Below are 23,929 nucleotides of genomic sequence, written 5' to 3' on the forward strand. Positions count from 1 at the left end.
GCTGGCGACCAGTTCAGGGTGTACCCCGCCTCTTGCCCGAAGATAGCTGCGATAGGCTCCAGCACGCCCGCGACCCTAGTGAGAATACGCGGTACAGAAAATGCATGGATGGATGGATATTTGATGTGTAAGTTGGTCATCAGGTGTGAGGGATGAGAGAAAAGGCCATTTTAGGGGGTGCTCAAGAGCTATTTGCTAATTTAAATATGTATAAATCACTTTTACTACAGCTACAGGTAAAAAATGATTCGCAGGATGACTATAATTTATACAACAAGACAAAATTGGAGGACATTTTCTGGAATGATCCTTCAGCGAGATTTTCACCTCTCTAGTAAGTGGCGAATGATATTCTTCTCCTGTGCTTTCCTTTCCCCCCAGCCGCCATGTTCCTCCTGTGTGCAGTCAAGGTCCCTGATGCTGTGACCGAGATGATGATGGCTGAGTTCCAGCACCATGAGGCCTGCCAGCGCATCAACTCTATCCTCAAGTTTTACACGCTTTGGCGATTCCGTTACCAGGTGTGGCCTCGGATGGAGGAAGGAGCCCAGCAGATCTTCAAAGTATGCATTACTGTTACAGCTGAAAAAGGCCAAAGTTTAATTTTAGCCACTTTAGAATGCAAGGATGGATTTGACTTCACTTATGTTTATTTAGATTCCTCCACCCAGCATAAACTTCACCCTGCCGTCTCCCATACTGGGCATGCCCTGTGTACCTATTTTTGATCCCCCATGGGTCCCTCAGAACACAGGAAGTGTCCAAGACCCAATCAGTGAGGACCAGTCTGTAAGTGTATGCATACTGTATTTGTTGTTTGTTTTTTTGTTTTTTTGTCTGATAGTTTCCATTTTATCAACAGAGTGCTGGATACTAGAGTTCAAGTAAATATTATGTAAATGTTTTTTTCTGGTTTATTCATTTCAGGTAAAGCTGACAATGTTCTGAAAGGTATCCCTGTTCCACAGACATGTAAAAATGACTTGCGTAAAATACTTGCCAGATCCGTATTTACCGATGTCACTTGAAGACCAAACAAAATCCTGTTTTAAATTTCCTTCATCCTTCATTTGTGAGAGTTTAAAAATTATTTTATTAAGTAAGGGACCATAGATCATCATTAAATTATGCAGCACAATCATTTTGACAGATGACTGTTTTCACAGCAAAACTGTAATTTAAAAAAAATGTCTAACTTAAACCAAAACAAAACAAAAATGAAAGATCAATGTTTTTATATCACAATATTTTTATATAAATATTTTTATATATATTATATATCACACTCCTCAGCCTCCCTGGTAAGGTCTATTCAGGGGTGCTGGAGAGGAGGGTCCATCGGGAAGTTGAATCTCAGATTCAGGAGCAGCAGTGTGGTTTTCGTCCTGGCCGTGGAACAGTGGACCAGCTCTACACCCTTGGCAGGGTCCTCGAGGGTGCATGGGAGTTCGCCCAACCAGTCTACATGTGTTTTGTTGACTTGGAGAAGGCGTTCGACCGTGTCCCTCGGAGGGTCCTGTGGGGGGTGCTTTGGGAGTATGGGGTACCGAACCCCCGATACGGGCTGTTCGGTCCCTGTACGACCGGAGTCCGCATATCCGGCAGTAAATCGGACTCGTTTCCGGTGAGGGTTGGACTCCGCCAAGGCTGCCCTTTGTCACCGATTCTGTTCATAACTTTTATGGACAGAATTTCAAGGCGCAGCCGAGGCGTAGAGGGGGTCCGGTTTGGTGGCCTCAGTATTGCATCACTGCTTTTTGCAGATGATGTGGTTCTGTTGGCTTCATCAAGCCGTGACCTCCAACTCTCATTGGAGCAGTTCGCAGCTGAGCGTGAAGCGGCTGGGATGAGAATCAGTACCTCCAAATCTGAGACCATGGTCCTCAGTTGGAAAATGGTGGCGTGCCCTCTCCAGGTCGGGGATGAGATCCTTCCTCAAGTGGAGGAATTCAACTATCTTGGGGTCTTGTTCACGAGTGAGGGAAGAATGGAACGGGAGATCGACAGGCGGATCGGTGCAGCGTCTGCTGTGATGCAGACTTTGTATCGATCCGTTGTGGTAAAGAAGGAGCTAAGCCGAAAGGCGAAGCTCTCGATTTACCGGTCGATCTACGTTCCTACCCTCACCTATGGTCACGAGCTGTGGGTCGTGACCGAAAGAACAAGATCCCGGATACAAGCGGCCGAAATGAGTTTCCTCCGCAGGGTGTCCGGGCTCTCCCTTAGAGATAGGGTGAGAAGCTCGGTCATCTGGGAGGATCTCAGAGTAGAACCGCTGCTCCTTCACATCGAGAGGAGCCAGATGAGGTGGCTGGGGCATCTGATTCGGATGCCTCCCGGACGCCTCCCTGGTGAGGTGTTCCGGGCACGTCCCACCGGGAGGAGACCCCGGGGAAGACCCAGGACACGCTGGAGAGACTACATCCTTCGGCTGGCCTGGGAACGCCTTGGGATCCACCCCGGAAGAGATGGATGAAGTGGCTGGGGAAAGGGAAGTCTGGGCGTCCCTGCTAAAGCTACTGCCCCCGCGACCCAACCTCGGATAAGCGGTAGAAAATGGATGGATGGAAGGATGAATATTTTTCTTTTAGTTCATTCATATAAAGATTGAATTAATCATGATTTAATAATGAATCGGCGGAACGGTGAACGCCTGGTTAGCACGTCTGCCTCACAATTCTGAGGACCGGGGTTCAAATCCCAACCCTGCCTTTATGGAGTTTGCATGTTCTCCCCGTGCCTGCATTGGTGTTCTCCGGGTTTCCTCCCACATCCCAAAAATATGCGTGGTAGGTTAATGGAAGACTCTAAATTGTGAGTGTGAATGGTTGTTTGTTTCTATGTGCCCTGCGATTGGCTGGCGACCAGTTCAGGATGTACCCCGCCTCCCGCCCGAAGATAGCTGGGATAGCATCCAGCACGGCCTAGTGAGCAGTACGGAAAATGGATGGATAATAATGAACCCCTTAGATGCAATTTTTTATCATATACTATTAAACACTTGTTTTGGAAAATACAGTAATTCAATATTCTAAAAACAAATTCGACATTAGTAGGCGACATTAGTAACTTCGGTTGACTAACTGATGCATCAATACTTTTTGTTTATTGTTAGATTGGGAAGAAAAAAAGATTGGTACATTGATACATTGGGACTGTTAACTACGTTTTGTACTGTTGGTCTCTGTTTTTATTTTTATTGGGATATTTATAGTTTAGGACTGTTCTACGCACTGTCAAGACAAAATAAGACTGTCTGTGTGCGTGTCTGCGTGCATCAAAAAGATATTTCATCATGGCCATGCATGAAACAGTCCTTGCTAAACTGTATCAGAATTTGTTTTGTTGTTTTAATCACAGTGAAGTTTGGCAGAAATCATCTAAATTCCTATTTTTTTCTGGGTTATATCATGAGGCATGGCTGTGGCTTTCTATAGGTTTTCAAGAATTTTTTTCACATAATAACTTGCTGTGTGTGTGATTTGATTACACACATGTAATGTAAACATTTTCACTTCAACCATTCTGACTAAAACAGGTTATAAATATATACACATCAAAAGCATTTTAGTTGACTTATTTATTTTGACAGGTTTTGCAGCCATGATAGATAAGAGCAGCAACGTGTTGTAAAGTTTCATCATAGGTCAGTGGGGAAGGAGCCAAAATGTGGTTGTTTGAATTCAGGGTGGATGCTGCTGATAAATACGAAATTACAGGCAAAAACATCACACTGTCAAAGTACAATCATGGATATGGATGATATTCCATAATTCATTGAAAAATGCTCTTCCTTACCTATTTTTATGGGAACAATCGCAGCCCCAAAAATATCAGATGAATGCACCTTAGTTAGATGAATTTCCCTTGTCATGGCATTAGAGTTGACAACCATTTTGAAGTGTTTTCAGGGCGTTGACGTAAACATTCAGAACAACTAAGAGTTATTTTTCAGGAAAAAAACAAACAAACAAAAAACAGTGTTGAGTCGATGGCAGATGGCTACCACCTGCTTGGCTTTGTCAGTAAAAAAAAGAAGTGCACAAAATTATGCTTTGACTTTCCTCTTTCATGTTAGTTGTAATGCATGATTATTTTAAAAGTTACAGATTTTGATGAAGACCTTCCTCTATCATTTTATCTGTCTTTGTTTTTAGTTCCCCGCATTAATTCAGTCAGTCCATGCCATAGTAAGTTTTCTGTCCCGATATTTGTGCTGATGCATCTTTTTACCTTATGTCATAAATGTCAGGAAATACAAATTTTGTTTTTTTTTGTTTTTTTTTGTCAATTGGGCTTAACTGGATTTTTTTTCAGAGGTTTTCGGAGGGGCGGGAATTTGCATCTTGATCAGAAATTAGCTCTATCTTTCGGAAAACAGCATGCATCAGACGTGTGTTTTACTGTGTATGCATGGTCATGATGAGACAGACTTTGCCGTGTATGTTCTCATGTATGTGTACGAGCACGTGTGCCGATGCCATGATATGCAGCAAGTTTCCTACTTCTACCCGGGATCACCACGAAGTGCTTTTGAGCCAATGGAGAAATACTGTATGCTTGTAGCCATCCATCTTGCACAATCCTGATCAACATCACACCTGCAGAAATCCTTCTCAGCGCGGGCAGTGTCGCGCTCCCATCAGCGAGCCGAGCACATCCTGAAGAACCTGCAGCAGGAAGAGGAGAAACGGCGCCTAGGCCGTGAAGCCAGTATCATCACGGCCATCCCTGTGGCGCAGGAGGCGTGCTATGAGCCCACGTGCAGCCCTCCATCTGAGCAAGAGGAAGAAGGTGGGGCACATGTTGGATGGAATCTCAGCACTGCAAGAGTTATGCGATGTACTCTTAATCTCGCTCCTAACCTGTCCATGTTTGACTTTGATGCTGCCAGCAGAAGAAGTGGTGAACCTGGCGTCCCGCCGTCTGTCTGTTAGTCCGTCCTGCGCCTCCAGTAATTCCCACAGAAATTACTCTTTCCGACGAGGCTCTGTGTGGTCTGTCCGCTCATTAGCTAGTGCTGAAGGTATGACACACTTTCAATGTACAGTTTGTCCTGGAAGTACAGTTTCAAAACTTTTTCCCAACATGAACGATCAATAGAGCATTGTTTTCCAACCATTATGTACATTAGAAAACTCTCACAGTATACCAACAAACACAAATTTCACAAAAGCAAAAACATGACTGTCTGACTTGTTTGATTGTATCAGCATTAACTCAAGTCATTCAAATAGCATCCCTCCCAAATGTTTAATGGAAATTATTTGTGTTGTTTCTGTTTAATACAATGCCTCTCACTGTCATTAAATATTTTACGGCAAATGTTGTTTTCTTGCATAAATCCACTCTGTGGATAACCGAAGTCACTGTCTACTTTATACATTGTATTTTCCCAGATGAAGAGAACACAACAGAACACACACCCACACACCACATGCTGCAGCCACCACAAGCAGTCTTCCCAGCATGCATCTGTGCTGCCGTGCTCCCCATAGTGCACCTCATGGAGGACGGAGAGGTTCGAGAGGATGGCGTAGCTGGTGAACTTCTTTTTTTCCACTTGCACTCTGTTATATTAAAAGTACAGTGAACCCCTGCCTATTCTCAGTTTGCTATACACTTACTATAACCAATTATTTTTAAAATATGGTCTGGGCGTCAATTACTTGCTTTTAGTCACTCTTTACAGCAGGGCTCGGTCCCGATCCCTCGCTAGGGTTGGGCATCGAGAACCGATTGGAACCGGGACTAACGTTCCGATTCTCCCGGAACCGTTTAAATTTAAACATTTCGGTTCCCAGTTTCGATGCCTAGTCCTCCAGCCACGAAGAACTGGCGAAAAGCAACCAAGAAGCAGCGTAAACCAGCGAAGAAGAACGGGCACAATGACGTGCTTGTGCCCAAGGGCACCAGCGGCGGACAAAAGTGTGTCTTAATTTTGTTAAAATGAATGACCAGTCGCCTCAGTGCAATAAGATTATATTGTGCAAAGGAGTTTTTCCAGATGTGTAGCGTCTGACGCGCTCCCAGCCTCAGCCTACACCGCGCGGAGCTTCAGTGAAGTAAACTCTGTCAATTGGGTGAGTGAAATAATAAAATAAGTCTATGCCAACATTGAGACCACTAACAAGGTAAACGATTGCTTGCACTTTTGCACTGTTGGTTTTTAGCGTTTATTTTAGTCTTCAAACCAACGTAAGCGCTGATGACAAGAAAAAAAAAAAAAGCTTAACATTGGGCTAAAACTTCACCGTAGCAACTTTAAATCACAATGAATGGGACCAAATTCACATAAACGTTGTCTCACAGTATCACAAACACTAACCTTGCGCCTCATCAGTGGGTAAGGAAAGGAATCAACATTTTATAGCATTTGTTTCCATCCAAGAAAAAAAGAAAAATCAAAGACAATCACCGGTGCCGTGTGATGTTACTTTTCGTGCCAAAATGCTGAGTTCTGGTGCGTACCCTTCAAAATACAAGGCTACAAGCTTATAACAAGAAGTCAGGTTAAAACTTGCACATATAAACCATTTGACGTGATGAAACAGAATACAGGGGCAGCTATATAGCATTGTTAAAATAGTTATTTTTGTCAGTGAAGTCAACTCTCAGTCAACTGGGTGAGTGAAACAATAAAATAAAATAGTTAAAACACTTAAAATAACTATTTTAACAATGCTATATTAGCTTTTAGCTTGGACATGAATTAATGAATATTAAGTCAATTGGGTTAGTTCCACACACATTGCCTTTTAGTTCATAGGTTTGATATTGATACTGGTTATAAAGAACCTTGAGTCAAATGTTGATTTTAGTCTATTCTGCGGGCTGCTAAGGAAATGGATGTTCATAATTTGGATACCCATTATATAAACCATGCAAACATTTTTGACCCAGCCCCCTAAAAGAATCGGAATTGAGAATCGTCTGGAACCGGAATCGAACTGGGAACCGGAATCGCTCAAATTCAATCGATGCCCAAGCCTATCCCTCGCAAGTGCAATTTCTACAGTTGCATTTTCTCATGTTTGTACTTCATTTATATATATATATATATTTTTTCATTATATTTATAACCTTTTTGAACACAGCAAGAGATTCACACCTTTACAAATCGGTTTCATAATTGTAAAAGTAACAAAATACACACCTTTTCTTTCACATCGTAACTCTGATTTCGAACAGTTTCTGAGTACTGTAGCAAAGTAGGTTATTGTGTACTTTGTACTTGTGCTGTTTTTAATTCAACTAGGTCGTGGAATTTAAAAGTGTTTAGTTTGATAAATAATGGATTGGTTGGTTCTATATAATTTGATTGATTAATAATTCATATAGCTCTTTTTTGTAGCTTGTAGCTTTTTTGTAGGGGACACTGGTTCAAATCCGGCCTCGCCTGCGTGGAGTTTGCATGTTCTCCCCGTGCCTGCCATTGGTGTTTGGTTGGTTTTGTGTCTCGAAAAACTAGTGAGTCAGGTCACTTGAATCTCAAGGCACAACTGTATCTTTGTGTCCTTAGTGAGTGCAGTCGCCCAGCAAATCTTGTGGAACTGCTTGATTGAGGATCCTGCCCTGGTCTTGCGCCATTTCCTGGAAAAACTCACCGTGAGCAACCGGCAGGTAGGACAGCAACCTCACAGACAAGTCATCTAAAGTGTGACAGCTGCCATGTATGACGGCACCTTGATCTTCACCAGGATGAGTTGATGTACATGTTGAGGAAGCTGCTGCTTAATATTGGAGACCTTCCAGCACAGACCTCCCACATCCTTTTCAACTACCTGGTGAGTGTGCGAACACAATTTTCATTCATTTTCGACTTGTCTCGAGTTGAGTCCTTTTCCCCTAGGTGGGCCTGATCATGTATTTTGTGCGGACCCCCTGCGAGTGGGGGATGGATGCCATCTCCGCGACACTCACCTTCTTGTGGGAGGTGGTGGGCTATGTAGAAGGGCTATTCTTCAAGGACCTGAAGCAGACCATGAAGAAAGAGCAATGTGAAGTCAAGCTGTTGGTCACAGCGTCCATGCCAGGTGAGATGGATGGAAAGAATGTGGTGCAATTAAAGACATCATCTAGCCAGTGAATTTCAAAGTGTAGTGCTACGGAGGCTACCTCTAGTGGTTCGTAAAGAATCGTTTAATTCAATATTCAAATTGAATAATGTTTCAGTGGTTTAAACTTTTTTTAATGTTGTACAGTACATTTACGTGAAATGTTGTCGAATGTATTTTTTTACGAGACGGTTGCATTCAATCTTTTAAAACTGTTTGTTGTCAAATATTTATATAGGTACTGTTTTTTTATCACGCATTTTAATCATTTATTTACAGATGTTCCTATATTTAAGCCCAGCGTTACACTTGGGCCAACTTAGGTGCTGTATTTTAATGATGGTCATAATGGTGGTTACTTTGAGATCTACTGTAAATATTTTTTGAGGTGGTACTTGGTGTAAAAAAATTGAAAAGCAGTGATCCAGGCTGTGGATCTGGATTTGAGAGATGGCCTTTTCATATATTTGGTGCAGGAACCAAGACTCTGGTGGTTCACGGACAGAACGAGTGTGACATCCCGACACAGCTGCCAGTCCATGAAGACACACAGTTTGAAGCTCTGCTTAAGGTATGACCTTCAACCTGGACTGCCAGATCATCAGCAGTTTATGAAAAACATTGATGATCTTCCTTCCCACCAGGAATGTCTGGAGTTCTTCAACATTCCAGAGGCCAGATCGGCACATTACTTCCTCATGGACAAACGGTGGAACCTCATCCATTATTCCAAGGTATGACAGAAACACCCATATTAACTGACTTGTTGGCAAATCATTTTATATTATCTTTGACAAAGTGCTTAGATTTTCCCTGTGTCGTTTCACTGTGTTGATATATGATTTTTGCCTCCCCCAGACATACGTAAGAGACATCTATCCGTTTCGGAGGTCAGTCTCTCCGCAGTTGAACCTTGTCCACATGCTGCCCGAGAAAGGACAGGAGCTGATCCAGAAACAGGTTCAGTCAGCGTTTCATGAATTGACATTGTTGTGAAGGAGTGTGCCCTCTGGCTTCCTCTCATGTTTTTCTGTCTCCATTCACTTTGTTTTTAGGTGTTTTCCCGCAAACTGGAAGAGGTCGGCCGTGTGCTCTTCCTCATCTCCCTCACTCAGCATATGCCCGCTGTGCATAAGCAGTCCCACGTCTCACTGCTCCAGGAAGACCTGCTCCGCCTGCCATCCTTCCCCAGGACCGCCATTGATGCTGAGTTCTCTCTGTTTAATGAGCCACAGGGTTCGTCTGACTCTTAACGCCTATTGTAATCCTCTATATCAGTGGTTCTCAAACTTTTTTTAAATTTTTTAATTTATTTTTTTTTCTTTACACCAAATACAGCCTAAAAAATACTGTACAAAAATACTCAAATATAATAGTATACTGAAATAAAACACTAAAAAGTATATTTAATATTATTTTAAGCCACTGTAACATTTTACAGTTGAACATAGCACTGCACTTACACTTGTACTCATAGGTTTACATACCCTGGCAGAATTTCTAAGGTGTGTAACATTCTTTAAAGAAAACATCAGGCAAAACCTAAATTTTTTAATTGATTCATATTAAACTAGAAGGCATTTCAAAATAGCATAATTATTAAACAAGACATAACAATAAAGAAATTAATGAGATAGTCCCCACTCAGTAATCAGTCATAGTCCCCCCCCCCCCCCCCCCCTCCACAAAATGCCAATTCTGCTAGGGTATTTATGTAAACGTAAGGGCACAACTGTAAATATAGGGAAATAAAAATTAACTTCTTAAATAATGATAGTTAAATTTATTGCACATATAAGTTACATAAAAAAATACCCAAATGATTACAAACAAAGTTCTTCAAGTTGAAGCGAAATACAAATGGACTATATTGGCAGTGAGCAATAATTGTTTAAACCATAAATATACCACAAACTAGAATCTTTTTTTTATTTTTATTTTGTGTGTGTGTGTGTGTGTTGTTGAAAATTCTAAACATAGTAGAGTGTGGAGTTTGCATGTTCTCCCCGTGCCTGCGTGGGTTTTCTCCGGGTACTCTGGTTCCCTCCCTCATCCCAAAAACATGTATGGTAGGTTAATTGAAGACTCTAAATTTCCGTAGGTGTAAATGTGAGTGCGAGTGGTTGTCTGTTTCTATGTGCCCTGCGATTGGCTGGCGACCATTTCAGTGTGTACCCGCCTCTCGCCCAGAGTCAGCTGGGATAGGCTCCAGCATGCTTGCGACGCTAGTGAGGATAAGCGGTATGAAAAATGGATAGCTGAGGATAGGTTCCACAGAAAAAACAGAGGTGAAGAGCGAACTACAAATATGCAGTGGTTTACTGTGAATACATATTCTTAATATCTGCCTCTTTGTCCTTCAGGTAAGGAGCTATTCGGGTTAGATACCCTTCACAAGGTGCTGTGGATCAAGCTCCTTGAAGAGATGTTCCTGGGGATGCCCAGCGAGTACCCGTGGGGAGACGAGATGATGCTGTTCCTCAACGTTTTTAATGGGGCGTTGCTGCTGCACCCGGAGGACAGCGCCCTCCTCAGGCAGCACACGGCAACTGCCATCAACACTGCGGTCCACTTCAATCACCTGTTCTCACTGAGCGGTTATCAGTGGATCCTGCCAACCATGCTACAGGTATTAGGCGCATGTTGAAGTTGTTGAGCTTTTTCCCCTAAAACTAAAATCTGAGAACAGTATTGGAAAAGTCACGGAATACAAATATCTAGGCATCTGATTAGACCAAAAAGTTAAACATTTTAAACTCATAGATGCACTCCCAAGTACCGTAAATTTTATATTTGTACCATAACACAAGAAATTCCCCCCTACTCTGCAGTAATCGGCTGGTCGAAGCAGTCTATCAGTTTTGGATCGTGGTGATGTTATTGTATCTATAGACATGCCTCTCTCACCACATTAAAACCACTGAGCTGTTTTTTTTTTTTTTACTCTGCACTTAGATTCATTACAGGCGATGGCTACTCCACACATCACTGCACTTTCTATCAGAGCCAGTGAATATCTGTACAATAAGATTTACACTGGCTCCTCTTCATTGACAGTCTTGAAAGGCAACGTGCTACTGGTCAAGTGAAGTGTTTATTGCTCAGTTTGTCTGAATTATTATCTATTTTATCTATCTATTCCCCACATTAGATGTTGTAGATGTTTGGTCTGAGACCTAAGGTGTAGCAGTTTGGAACTGCTTGAACAAATCTACAGTAGGCCGGGGATGGTGTAACTTGGCCAGGGGCCTAAGGAAAGGTGATCGAGGAATCACCCGAAATGTCAGACAGTTATTTGTCATTTTTTAAGGTTTCGAGAAACTATTCAGGTGGAACGGTGGATGACTGGTTAGAGCATCTGCCTCACAGTTCTGAGGACTGGGGTTCAATCCCCGGCCCCGCCTGTGTGGAGTTTTCATGTTCTCCCCGTGCCTGCGTGGGTTTTCTCCGGGTACTCCGGTTTCCTCCCCCATCCCAAAAACATGCATGGTAGGTTAATTGACAACTCTAAATTGCCCATAGGTGTGAATGTGAGTGTGAATGGTTGTTTGTTCGTATGTGCCCTGTGATTGGCTGGAAACCAGTTCAGGGTGTACCCCGCCTCCTGCCCGATGATATCAGGGATAGGCTCCAGCATGCCCGCGACCCTAGTGAGGAGAAGCGGCTCAGAAAATGGATGGATGGATGGAGAAACTATTCACTAGTGGACATTTGGCATTTAAAATGCATTAATTGATTGAAAATTTTAAATAAACCAAGGTTGTTTTTTGGGGGGTTTTTTTTGGTACTAGATAAATCAAAAATTCTGGTTAAACTCATGGTTAATTCCATTGATATGAATAAATTAACACAAATGTGAAAAGCAAAATGTTAACTACTTACTGTGAGGAGCGGCAATATCGATTTTGTGAAAATGCGCAATTCACAACACAGTTCAAAACCATGATTTGTTTGCACTCACAATGGTAACAGTTTTGTTTGAAACAATGTTTCAAATGATCAAAGCAAATTTACTTAGCACCTTTTATGCATTAAAAATGTAATATGTGCTTTACAGCAATTAAAATGACGAAAAAGGTTTAAAAGGTATTTGAGACTGAAGACAAGACTATGACTGACATGACTGTGAGAACTGCTTGGTTTGAGTGACGGTCTGCTGATTACCGACGTGTTGGTGCGTTTATGTACAGGTATGTGTGTGGTGTTTGAGAGACAAATGCTGGAATCTTGTCCAAGTGTTCGATGAATGTGCATTGTTTGACTGATTACAGGTAGATCTGTTGTTCACTATGGATACTGTATGTATCTGTGTGCGTGGTATTACTCATGTAATACGTCGTGAGCTGTTGCAGGGAAAAATAAGTTAGGGGAAATTTATTTTTTCATTTTTTTTTAGGATTGATGATGAACTAGTGTGATGCTGATACTAATGGATTAAAAATACACTTTCAGTTTGTCTTGTTCATACTCCTGGAATGTTCTACATATAGATAAAAAAAAAATAAAGAAAACACTGTTTGTCTTGTTCATACTCCTGTAATATTCTACAATAGTCATTCAAACACAAGACTGTTGTTACCATTTACAATCTCAGTAAAATGATCAAGAAATATTTAAGTAAAGCTTTGAAATGAAATGCACATCTCACATATACTTGTTATGGGGGCAGGTTTATGCAGACTATGAAGGCAACCCTTTATTGAGGCAGGGAATTGAGTTCTGCTGTCGGCAGTTTTACATCCTCCACCGCAAGCCCTTCATCCTACAGTTGTTTGCCAGTGTGGCGCCACTGCTGGAATTCACAGTAAGGTCACCAAGCTGCAGCACTCCAAATTCAAATGTTTCTGTACACTTGTAAATACAGTTTTGGTTACAAAAACCTTTCTGTCTTCAGACCAGCACCAGTAGCGGCCTTTCCAAGGGCGTGTCATCTCAGTGTCTGTTTGACCTTTTGGTCTCTCTGGAGGGCGAGACTCTGGATGCCCTGGATGCATTGGAGCTGGTTAAGGCTGAGAAACCTTTGCGTTCGCTGGGTAAACTCTGACACTGTTGTTTCATTTTGCAGATATGCAGCAAAACGTGGGTTGTACATTCATTACATTCTCTAGTCACATTTGAACAATGACTGCAAATTAAGAAATGTACAGGTGGATATTGATATATACCTTCCTTTTGTTGCAGATTTCTGCTATGGTAATGAGGACTTGGCTTTTTCTATTAGTGAAGCCATCAAGCTGTGCGTCACCGTGGTAGCCTATGCACCCGAATCCTTCAGAAGGTAAATTCCATCCTTTTGAACGTTACATTAGACCTTTTTTATATCAGGCTTAAATTTGTAACAATTTAATAATTTGGTCAGTCTTCAAATGCTGATGGTGCTGGAGGCCCTGGTGCCGTGTTACCTCCAGAAGCTGAAGAGCAACACAATGACCATGGAGTCAGCATCTGCAGCCAGGGATGAGATCGCAGCTATTGCCGCTCTGGCCACATCACTGCAGGCTTTGCTCTACAGCTCGGAGGCCCTCACAAGGTGCCACTCTTATCCCCACCTGGTCCATGGTTTGTCTATTTACTCGAGTCACATTATTGACTCAAGTCAGATTTAAGTCAACGATTTTGGGACTTCCTTGGCTAAAGTTATGAAAGACTTGATTTGACTTTGGTTTAGGAATCGGGACACTTAACTTGACCTAAGCTTTTTCAACACGAGTTAACTAGTCTCGCCTGTTTACATTTGAAAATTTGCTTCTTCAAGATAGTGTGCCATTTTTAGGGGTGTTGAAAGAAAAGTGAATTTTGGTGTAGTGCATGTGAACCAAGTAACCCACTAGTAGCCTATGCTATGATGTTGTGTGCAGAGGCCACATCATGAAACACATATTTTGGAGACATTATTCAATTTGCATTTAAGGATTGTTTTATAATAAAAATAAAAAAAGATGGAAAAACAGAATGGCTACATGCTGGGCTTACAAAAGAGACGAGACACAACGACTACGATCTATAACTAAATCCATCACTCTAAACCCCACAAAACACGTACGCTATGATGACTTCAAACTTTAGCTAACTGATACCAGGTCAAACATAAACTAAACTTAATGTTGGTTATGCGTTTAATTGAAAAGAGACAATAATAGACTATAGGGAGACTGGTTTTGTAAATGTAAATTGTGAATGTGTTACTTGATTTACAAATGGGTTAACTAAAGTATTTACTTGCTTGAAATTTAGTGGCTTGGTTGATTTTTGCCAACGTAACTTGGGATTTGATTGACAATTGAAGGTTAAGTCTTGAGACTTGCTTAGGACTTGCATGACTTACTCCCATCTCTGCTTAACAGTACATCTGTTAACAGGCCCATGACAGCGCCACAGATGTCCCGCTGTGATCAGGGCCATAAAGGAGGAACCACTGCTAACCATGCCATGTCAGGAGGAGTCAACACAAGGTCAGAGGATGATGATGTTTTATTTTTTTTTTTTTAATTACAGTCGTATCTTGAGTGCAAAAAAAATGACTTGGGAGTCAGCTTCAGCCATTTAGCACCTTGATGGAAGCATCGAACTTCAAAACGTAATCTGTTGTGAAAATGAGTCTCTTTCTTTTTTTTAATCATGGGTCCTAAAAAAAGTGAGTGCTGAGAAGAAGTGGATGATGTCCATCTAATTAAAGGTTGAGGTAATGGAATATGAACAATGTGTGTGTACCTGGCGAAGCAGTACAAGCGTAATATGTACAAAACTGAAGCACGAGTCGATAAAGGCTATAAACACCCAGACAAGGGTGTTTAAAGAATCTCTAAGGTGTGGGCCTCTGTCGATTTTAAAATATGGAGAAACTGTTGAAAGTGAGGAAAGTGTAGCAAAAATGCAAAACTGAAAAAGATTAAGTTCAGTGAAATTTATAAAGTATAAACTGTTTATTTCTTGACATTCTATTTTACTGTTATTAATGTGTGCTTATATACAGTACAATACTATACAGTGCTATTAAAAACACATCACAAAATGTGTTTTTGGGGGGGCTGGTACGGCTTGTTAGCGTTTCCATTTATTTCAATAGGAAAGGTTTTGAGATACAAGTGATTTGAGTTGCAAGCATGGACATGGAACATATTAAACTCATAAGTCCATGTAGTACTCTAGCTTTGAATGAGGTCTTTATGTACTTTGATACGTGTCGCTCAGGGACAACCTCCACCTGCTGGAGGAGGGCCAGGGCATGCCGAGGGAGGAGCTGGATGAACGCATCGCAAGGGAGGAGTTCCGCCGACCGCGAGAGTCCCTGTTAAACATCTGCACAGAATTCTACAAACACTGCGGGCCCCGTCTAAAGATCCTGCAGAATGTAGCTGGTGAACCGCGCGTGACTGCTCTGGAGCTGCTTGACATCAAGTCCCACATGAGGTGACTAGGACTACAACGCTGTCTGACATGCACCTTCACTTTTGTCTGCTTGTCGCTGGTGGTGGCGTGGCTGGGCACGATGGTGTTGGGAGCGGACCATTATCGTCCACTATGCTGTCTTAATGGGACTATGACTGTTGTTGATACAGCTGTTGTTGTGCCCATTGTTCTCTCGTCCCTGACCCTGTCGTTCAATCCCTCGAACCTGTTTTTTTCTCTCTGCCCTCTGTCCCTTTACTCTGACTCTCCATCTCAACCCAACCGGCCAAGACAGACTGGGAGGTTTTTTTTCCTTCGAGGGAGTTTTTCCTTGCCTCTCTTCTTCCTTGCTCATGTGGGGTTCAATTGGTTTTGTGCGAGAAGTGTGGTTCTTGACCTGCTCAATGTGTAAAGTGCCTTGACATAACTTTTGGCGCTTACTGAAATACAATTGATTTGTGTGTTTGTGTGTGTCCTTCCCAGGCTGGCGGAGATCGCCCATGCTCTGCTGAAGCTGGCGCCATACGATACCCTGACTATGGAGAGCCGAGGCCTGCGCCGCTATATCATGGAGATGCTGCCCATCACCGACTGGTCTTCTGAGGCCGTGCGTCCCGCTCTCATCCTCATACTCAAGAGGCTTGACCGCATGTTCAACAAGATCCACAAAATGCCCACGCTCAGGTGCGCTCGCCCACAGGCATTATGCACCAGGTCTGTTCAATCCCACTTTTACTTTCTCTGTATCCACGTGAGTGTATCGTGCTGTGCCAGTGCCGTGGTGTGTACAGTAGATATGCGGCTTCTTGGCACTGTCCTGTCGCACTGCCACCGTGGGTGCTGTCCCGTATGCGTTGCTGTGATGTATTTTTGTGCGGTCACATGTGGATAGCCAACCGGGTCAAGTCTTCTGCCATGAAACTATTTAGATTTTATTGTAGATAAGCAAAACAACCACAAGGGTTTAGACCAGAATCCCATTTTTGTGCGAAAGTACACTACATGGACTAAAGCAGGTTTGGCTAACTCGATGAGCATGAGCCCAAAAAACAGCCCACGCCATCGCAAAGAGCTCCACAACATGCTCCCAAATCAACCGTAATAAACAATGTTCAGACACAATATTGGGTGCACCTATACAACCTAGCTATTTCTATTTTGTTTACCTCCTTCAGCTCCATGAGGAGGTCAATTATTTTGAACAGCTCTCAGTATTATGCAGTGCAATTGACACCAGCGCTTAATCCACTTAACTACAACCGCAATAATAAATATATTGTTAAATGAGTAACTCAAGTCAGTCGAAAGTGAACATCATCTTTGTAAAGGCAGTTTTTTTAAAATAATGCTCTTATTCTGCACCTCATCGGATTGTGTAGGTACTTAATGTTATGCCAAGTTGGTTTATACTTAAGGTTCGCGCTGCCCGTTCACCACCTCGCCAATGGAAAATGGAAACAGAATGTGGCGAAGCGAATATTGCCCACGTTCGCCACTATGGCGAATCAAAATTTGCATGTGTCAAAATTCAGAAGCCCTTCCTGATAAAAGTTAAAGTGACCGCCCTCATTCTGCGGTGTGTAAACGGTGTTAATGGTTTAGTTTTTCCCCGGCTTCGTAAAATGGTTCACTCCTGGCTATATATTGTTTATCTTCATCCATCCATCCATCCATTTTCTGAGCCGCTTCTCCTCACGAGGGTCGCGGGCATGCTGGAGCCTATCCCAGCTGTCATCGGGCAGGAGGCGGGGTACACTCTGAACTGGTTGCCAGCCAATCGCAGGGCACATACAAACAAACAACCATTCGCACTCACAGTCATGCCTACGGGCAATTTAGAGTCTCCAATTAATGCATGTTTTTGGGATGTGGGAGGAAACCGGAGTGCCCGGAGAAAACCCACGCAGGCACGGGGAGAGCATGCAAACTCCACACAGGCGGGGCCGGGGATTGAACCCGGGTCCTCAGAACTGTGAGGCTAACGCTCTAACCAGTCGCCAATTAAAAATATTACATTTAAGGAAACTCTGTATAAAGTCCTTAAGATCCTTCTTGAGGATTATCAAATAAGTGAATCACCTCAATCATTTTACTTTAATTGGTAAGAACATTAATTAACATTTAATATAGTTTACCATTTAAACCGCTTTTCTACGCACATCTTGGTGATGAAAAGCATCACTCATTTCACTCTCTACTTTATCTCTATACTCTGCTGACACTGACAGCAGTGCTACTGCTACTGACAAGAGCATCATTATACAGTATTACATTTTTACAAGGCATGAATTTAAATCAATGTCAATATTCTACCATGATGGAAGGTTTTTAGTTTTACAATCCAATAGTATTAATTTCATCATAACGTTTAGGCCTGGCCTACAGGAAAGAGTTGTTTATTTCTTGGCTACATCCAGTGTTGTGTTTGTCATACGATAGACGAATTGAGTTCTTGTTTAATGAATAATGCTGAAAATAACAAACTTCCTCCCCAAAAATCACATGGTATCTCACAATCGCAATATTTGTTTAAAAGAAAGAAACAAACAAAAACTTGCAATTAAGAATATTTTCCCAAATCATTCAGCCCTACTTCCGATTAATGAATGAGTAGGTAGTTTTAATTGGGCCCACATTATTAAAACTCATCGGCTTAGTTCCCACTAACGAGGACTGGCTAAGTGTGGCTAAAGGTTTAGCCAAATAAACACATGTGATGTTGTGGCTAACTACACACAAGTGTGGCTCGGAGATTTTGATACTTTTTAGCCACATTGGCTAAGAGCTTTCACTACACAGTGCCAACCCTGGTACTATACAGTATGTCCCATCATAGCTCTACACTACAGTACAGAGTTAATTACTATATACCTCCAACAATATTCAACAGTGGACCCTCAACAGCATTTTCCCACAATCATATTTGGGTTTGAATTAACATCAACTGTGGTTATGCGAGGTAACCCTGGCAACAGAGAGATGTTTTGATTTCACTGAGTAAAATCTTTTATTTAGAGGGGGGAAGTAAACATTTCCAGACATAACGATGAACCATACATTGATGTCACTAGAATGAAGAATAAAAAATGTCTGCTTCTTGAGAAACGTTTTGGCATGTGCAAAGTTTGTCAATGTTGTTGTTGTCAATATTAGCATGAAGTGAGCAGAAATGGTGCGCTACGTTTGAAATGTTAAAATGTGACAAGGAAGCGCAATTCTAATAGTCTTTGCAGGCAGCTAGCAGCCACTTCCAACTAACTAGATAACCAGCAAGCATTGAATGTCCATGGGCTAGCCAAGTTCATTCATATCCATCCATCCAGTATCTTCAGAACCAAAATCACAAGTAGGCCTTTATGGATATTTATTTGCTCACGGTACGGTACGGTAATACTGGAACAGAAAAGGTAGTTTTATATCAATATTTTTTTATGTTTTTCTCCTTAAAACAATTGGGTATGATGAATCTTATTTAGCACATTAAACAAAAGCATATTAAATAATGATGATGATGAAGAAGAATATGAGTACACACAAAAACACTTCTGATCTCTTGATCCATAGCAGGTGCACAAGCAGGAACTTAGACCAGGAACATACTATAATATGCAGAACTGCAAAACTTAAGATTGATAAAAGTACAGTTCCATGACTGAGACTAGACCCAGATGTTGTATGTATCACACCAGGGCCTGTTGCTGCACTGTATGCTACATTTGTGAGCTTCTCAGTCTTTGCCGCCAATGTTAATTTGATTGATTATGGGAGGGAATTCTGGAAACTGCAAGCATCTTTCAGCATTTGTGTGGTCTGACTATGTGTTTGTGGTGGGGGGTGGGGATTGTGGCGGCCTGCGCTGCTTGCTTCTGTGGTTTTCCAGGAGACAGGTGGAGTGGGAGGCAGCCAGCAACCTGATTGAGGGCATTTGTCTGACTCTCCAGCGGCAGCCAATCATCTCCTTCCTCCCGCACCTTCGCTCGCTCATCAACGTCTGCGTCAACCTGGTACGAAGAGCACAAGGTTGTGCTTGTCCGTGTTGTTGTTTGCTTCTAAGAAATGGGCCTGCTAGGGAGTTCAATCTGGGGGGTATTCCAGCAAGCAGGTTACGACCCTGAGATGAAGGAAAAGCCGGATCATTCCGTTCCAAAGAGCTGGGGAAGAGGAATTCCGAATCAGTTACCATGGTAATGGAGTCTGCTCGCCTAGCAGTTTAGGTAAAGTCAATCCTGACTTTCTACGTGTCTCCTCCCAAGTGAAGCAAACACGGTTCGTCCGTTTCGCCGCAATCCCATCGATATTGAGGCACAACTAAATCTAAAATATGCTGGGATTCCCGAACTAATTTCTCATAAACTATTGCTTTTCATATTCAGTCAACATGGTGGATTTGTGCTGATGTCGGTACAAATGTTATGCAATGATGTGTCTGCCTGTGAGAACAGTCACAGTCACAGTGAAATGGCTCTTATGGTGTAAGAAAAATAGTTTCACAGGATTGCAAGCGATAGATGTAAAAATCATTTATCTCAACATATTTCATTTTATCAAGTCAACATTTTTTTGCATTAAGTTTATTTTCCTAAAAATGTGATTAAATGTATTTTTTCATTTTATCTATTTTGTAATATTTTCTCTTAGAATTGGTTGATTGAATATTAATACAATTCAGTACATATACATTTAACAATGATTTGTTTGTTTTTAATAATTGGTTATTCAAGTTAATTTTGGTTGATTTTAAATTACATTATAAAATGTGAATAAATTTTGTGTGTAAAATAAACCAGTTTACATTTGTATTCATCATTTACTTTTTATTAATTTATCAAATTAAATCATTGGTTGATTTATTAATTTAAAAATGGTAGTAGTAATCGTTGTCGTCGTAGTTTTATTTTTAGTATTTTATTAAAATTACTGAAATGTTTTTATAAATTTGAAATCTTAAAATTTCAATAATTGCTTCATTAATAATCATTAAAATCAGAAATATTTTATTGTTTAAAAATTGTTTATTCATTTTTTTTGTTTAATCTATCTATAATAAAATATGGTTAATAGATTTATTATAAATAAAATATTTTTAAAGAACCCAGTATTATTTTATTATTAGAGTAAATCATTTTTTAACCATTTCTTTTGCCCTTATCTGCAAATGACCTGGCCCATCTGTCCATTTTAAAAATCCAATGTAGCCCTCGAGCACAAAAAGTTGACATTAATGTGTGTAAGTTGCATCTTTGTATGATTTTACTGTTTGTATCGTTTAGTTTATGCTTATTCAGTGCAGGTGATCACTTCCTTTCTTACACATTTACAATAGTTCTCACATTAGTTTGTACAGTTCGGGAGTCAATTTAGGTTTTGAGAAATACCATGCACATGGAGTGAAAGACGTCTGAGGTTGTTCTTACTGCTTTGTAAAAGGATAGTTCATGTATTGCTTTGCTTAAAAGAGAGGGGAAAACACACAAAACTTATTATTTATACTAATTATGCTCTGATTTTACTGGTCCGGCCCCTACACTACAATGACTTTGACACCTCTTTTTTAAGCATTTTTTTTGTTGCCGACAGGTTATGGGTGTGGTGGGCCCATCCAGCGTGGCAGACGGCTTACCTCTGCTCCACCTCAGCCCTTACCTCTCCCCGCCGCTCCCCTTCAGTACAGCGGTGGTCCGATTGGTTGCTTTACAAATCCAGGTACGGTTCTTCATACCACACAGGAAACAAGGCTCCACTCAGAGAACTAGCACTCCATGATATTGTATTTTATAAAAACATACAGTAATTACATAATTTGAAAAAATTTAAAAGAAGCCATTGTGCTGCTCTTTGTGGTGTGACCGCCTTAGTCACCTTGGTTTGGTATAAGACACACAGAAGGGTACAGTATACTGTTCATTGAGCTGTCTCAACTCCTCTCAGCTCATCAGTAGGGAACTAATATTAGTCGTTCTTCGCAGAGGATAAAGACCATATTGTGTTGCTGCACCGTTTGTGTTCAGTCCGGTGCTTAAGGGTTGTAGCACCGCAACATGTGCATGCATGCATGTTCATGACAATAAAGGTGATTCTTCTTCTTCTAATTAGTGTTAGCATTAAGCTAGCAGACTGAAAGGCTTAGCTTTGTGGTTCTTTTGAATGGACAAGGTGTAATTAATTCTCTTTGTTTCACGTTTAGTGTGATAGTGAACTTCAACTGGGAGTGGCAATAAACAGCTTGAAGCCTGTTTTTTTTAAAGAACTGTTTACCACAGTGCTGCTTATTGTGAAGTGAGTTGTGTTGAGTTCACTGGCACGATACAGTGTAAATCTGCGCTCGCAAGTCAAAGCAGAACATTTGTCACTTGTATCTCAAGACAATTAATTGACCACAATAAGTTAATATTTTTATTTCTTACAGGCCTTGAAGGAAGACTTCCCTCTCAGCCATGTGATCTCACCTTTCACCAATCAGGAGAGGCGAGAGGGGATGCTGTTAAACTTGCTAATCCCCTTTGTACTCACTGTCGGGTCAGGAAGCAAAGGTATAAGCTTACACGTTTAGCTTTTTGAAATTTAGGCCCGAATTTCTGAATGCAACAAAAATAGTGATGGATCTTTACTTGCAGTATGCGAATGTGTTCCTCACAGACAGCCCCCACCTGGACCAGCCGGAGATCTTCCTGCTGCTGCAGACTGTCATCAACATTCTGTTGCCGCCGCGCATCATCTCCACTTCCCGTACCAAGAACTTCATGCTGGACGCTTCGCCGGCTCACTGCTCCACCCCCGGTGACACAGGAAAAGACCTGCGCAGAGAGGGTTTGGCTGAGTCAACCAGCCAGGCGGCGTATCTGGGTATGAGTTGAATGATGATGTAGTTCAGGGGTTCTCAAGCTTTTTGGGTCCAGGGACCCCTTACAGAGGAGACATTTTCCCAAGGAACACCCCATTATCCTAACAGCAATTAAATATAACTACTGCATGTACTCCCAAAAGCCATAGGAATTAAAAAGCTGCCTATTTCAGTGAAAAAAGCTGCAATGTTTGAATGAATTTATATTTTCAGAGTAGTAGTGTTATGACAATAAAGTCAGAATAAAATATTAGTCAAAGCTTAGCGAGGGAAGAAAGTCTTATTTTTACTGGTGAATTTCAAAAATACAACTTTATTCTCATAATATTGCAACTTTAATTCTGTAAAAGATATTTTTCAAAAAAACACCTTTGTTCGCAAAAAATAGGAGTTATTAAAATATGCCTTTTTTTAAAAAACAAAAAAAACAAAAACTGACAATATGGCACAATTATATCAGAGCTTTGAATTGGCCCGAAGCTATGGTAGCAAGGCGTATTTGTTTTGTTTATTTTTTTGTTGTGCCTGTCCCCATTTCATTAACATAATAGCATGGTTGCCTAAATTATATTTGAACAGTTTTGGAAAACAAGAAGAAGAAGAAAAAAAATAACTTCAACAATCAAGACAAGTCCAGTTACCTCGATTCAACCTCTGCGGCTCACCATGACCTAAATGACTGAGAATCTACAAAGACAAAGAAAAAAAACCTACATTTTTGGCGAGCACATTGGAATTTTTTGTTGAAATTGTGACAATAAGTTTCAAAATTACTTTGACAATTGTGCTATCAGGTTAATAATATGTAGGTCTGCATATTAAATGATACTACAAAATTTATATATAAATTAATTTGGCAAATTCTCGGTTTGAGAACCTCTGGTGAATTGCGTTGTTTGCTGTCCTTCCTTTCATTCTCCCTCACCTTTCTTGCATCCACAGCTCTGAAAGTGGTTTTAGTGTGCTTCGAGCGCTCTCTGGGGAACCAGTGGTATCGTCTAAGTCTACAGGTGAAAGAGATGGCTCTCAGGAAAGTGGGCGGCCTTGCCTTCTGGGACTTCATTGACTTCATCGTGCGAACCCGCATCCCCATCTTTGTCCTACTGAGGCCCTTCATACAGTGCAAGGTGAAGCAACCGTGCCAGAGTTCCTTCTTTTGCTTCAGTCGCTTTCATTTCCTCACCATCATCCGGCATTTTCTTCCGCTGATATCTAGTTATTGACGCAGCCAGCCGACTCCCAGGAAGAGATCACGGCACGTCACCACATTGCCGACCAGCTTGAGCGGCGCTTTATCCCGCGACCTCTCTGCAAAAGCTCGCTGTTTGCCGAATTCAACAATGAACTCAAGATCCTCAAGGAGGCTGTCCACAGTGGCTCTGGTTAGAATCTCTCACTACAACGCTTTAACTGGTACCTCTGAGCATGTTCTGAACCACTCTTTTTACTTGTAGCGTACCAGGGCAAGACATCCATCAGCACAGTAGGCACCTCCACGTCGGCCTACCGCCTCAGTTTGGCCACGATGTCGCGCTCCAACACAGGCACTGGCACAGTTTGGGAACAGGACAGCCAGCCATCCCGCCAGCCTTCGCAAGACACACTCAGTCGCACCGATGAGGACGACGAAGAGAGTCAGAGC

General features: G+C 41.6%; 1 protein-coding gene across 18 annotated transcripts in view; it reads left to right on the plus strand.

The window, feature by feature from the left end:
• LOC133480251 (protein unc-80 homolog) overlaps window positions 1–23,929 on the plus strand; it is a 72,852-nt gene that overhangs the window by 40,633 nt on the left and 8,290 nt on the right. For 12 of the 18 annotated variants that reach the window (XM_061778030.1, XM_061778031.1, XM_061778036.1 and 9 more), the window contains 27 exons: window positions 382–563; window positions 658–789; window positions 4,608–4,794; window positions 4,895–5,026; window positions 5,400–5,543; window positions 7,523–7,623; window positions 7,701–7,787; window positions 7,853–8,036; window positions 8,534–8,628; window positions 8,702–8,791; window positions 8,916–9,017; window positions 9,113–9,293; window positions 10,421–10,686; window positions 12,727–12,861; window positions 12,952–13,090; window positions 13,239–13,335; window positions 13,417–13,587; window positions 14,417–14,509; window positions 15,249–15,467; window positions 15,930–16,160; window positions 19,327–19,450; window positions 21,024–21,149; window positions 21,853–21,976; window positions 22,083–22,289; window positions 23,230–23,414; window positions 23,504–23,669; window positions 23,742–23,921. In XM_061778030.1, coding sequence (XP_061634014.1) covers window positions 382–563; window positions 658–789; window positions 4,608–4,794; window positions 4,895–5,026; window positions 5,400–5,543; window positions 7,523–7,623; window positions 7,701–7,787; window positions 7,853–8,036; window positions 8,534–8,628; window positions 8,702–8,791; window positions 8,916–9,017; window positions 9,113–9,293; window positions 10,421–10,686; window positions 12,727–12,861; window positions 12,952–13,090; window positions 13,239–13,335; window positions 13,417–13,587; window positions 14,417–14,509; window positions 15,249–15,467; window positions 15,930–16,160; window positions 19,327–19,450; window positions 21,024–21,149; window positions 21,853–21,976; window positions 22,083–22,289; window positions 23,230–23,414; window positions 23,504–23,669; window positions 23,742–23,921 — 4,080 coding nt within the window. The remainder of the gene's footprint in view (window positions 1–381; window positions 564–657; window positions 790–4,607; window positions 4,795–4,894; window positions 5,027–5,399; window positions 5,544–7,522; window positions 7,624–7,700; window positions 7,788–7,852; window positions 8,037–8,533; window positions 8,629–8,701; window positions 8,792–8,915; window positions 9,018–9,112; window positions 9,294–10,420; window positions 10,687–12,726; window positions 12,862–12,951; window positions 13,091–13,238; window positions 13,336–13,416; window positions 13,588–14,416; window positions 14,510–15,248; window positions 15,468–15,929; window positions 16,161–19,326; window positions 19,451–21,023; window positions 21,150–21,852; window positions 21,977–22,082; window positions 22,290–23,229; window positions 23,415–23,503; window positions 23,670–23,741; window positions 23,922–23,929) is intronic. The other 6 variants (XM_061778056.1, XM_061778101.1, XM_061778159.1 and 3 more) reach the window with 2 other exon arrangements.

This window comes from Phyllopteryx taeniolatus, chromosome 1 (genome assembly GCF_024500385.1).
Source record: "Phyllopteryx taeniolatus isolate TA_2022b chromosome 1, UOR_Ptae_1.2, whole genome shotgun sequence".
Taxonomy (NCBI): domain Eukaryota; kingdom Metazoa; phylum Chordata; class Actinopteri; order Syngnathiformes; family Syngnathidae; genus Phyllopteryx; species Phyllopteryx taeniolatus.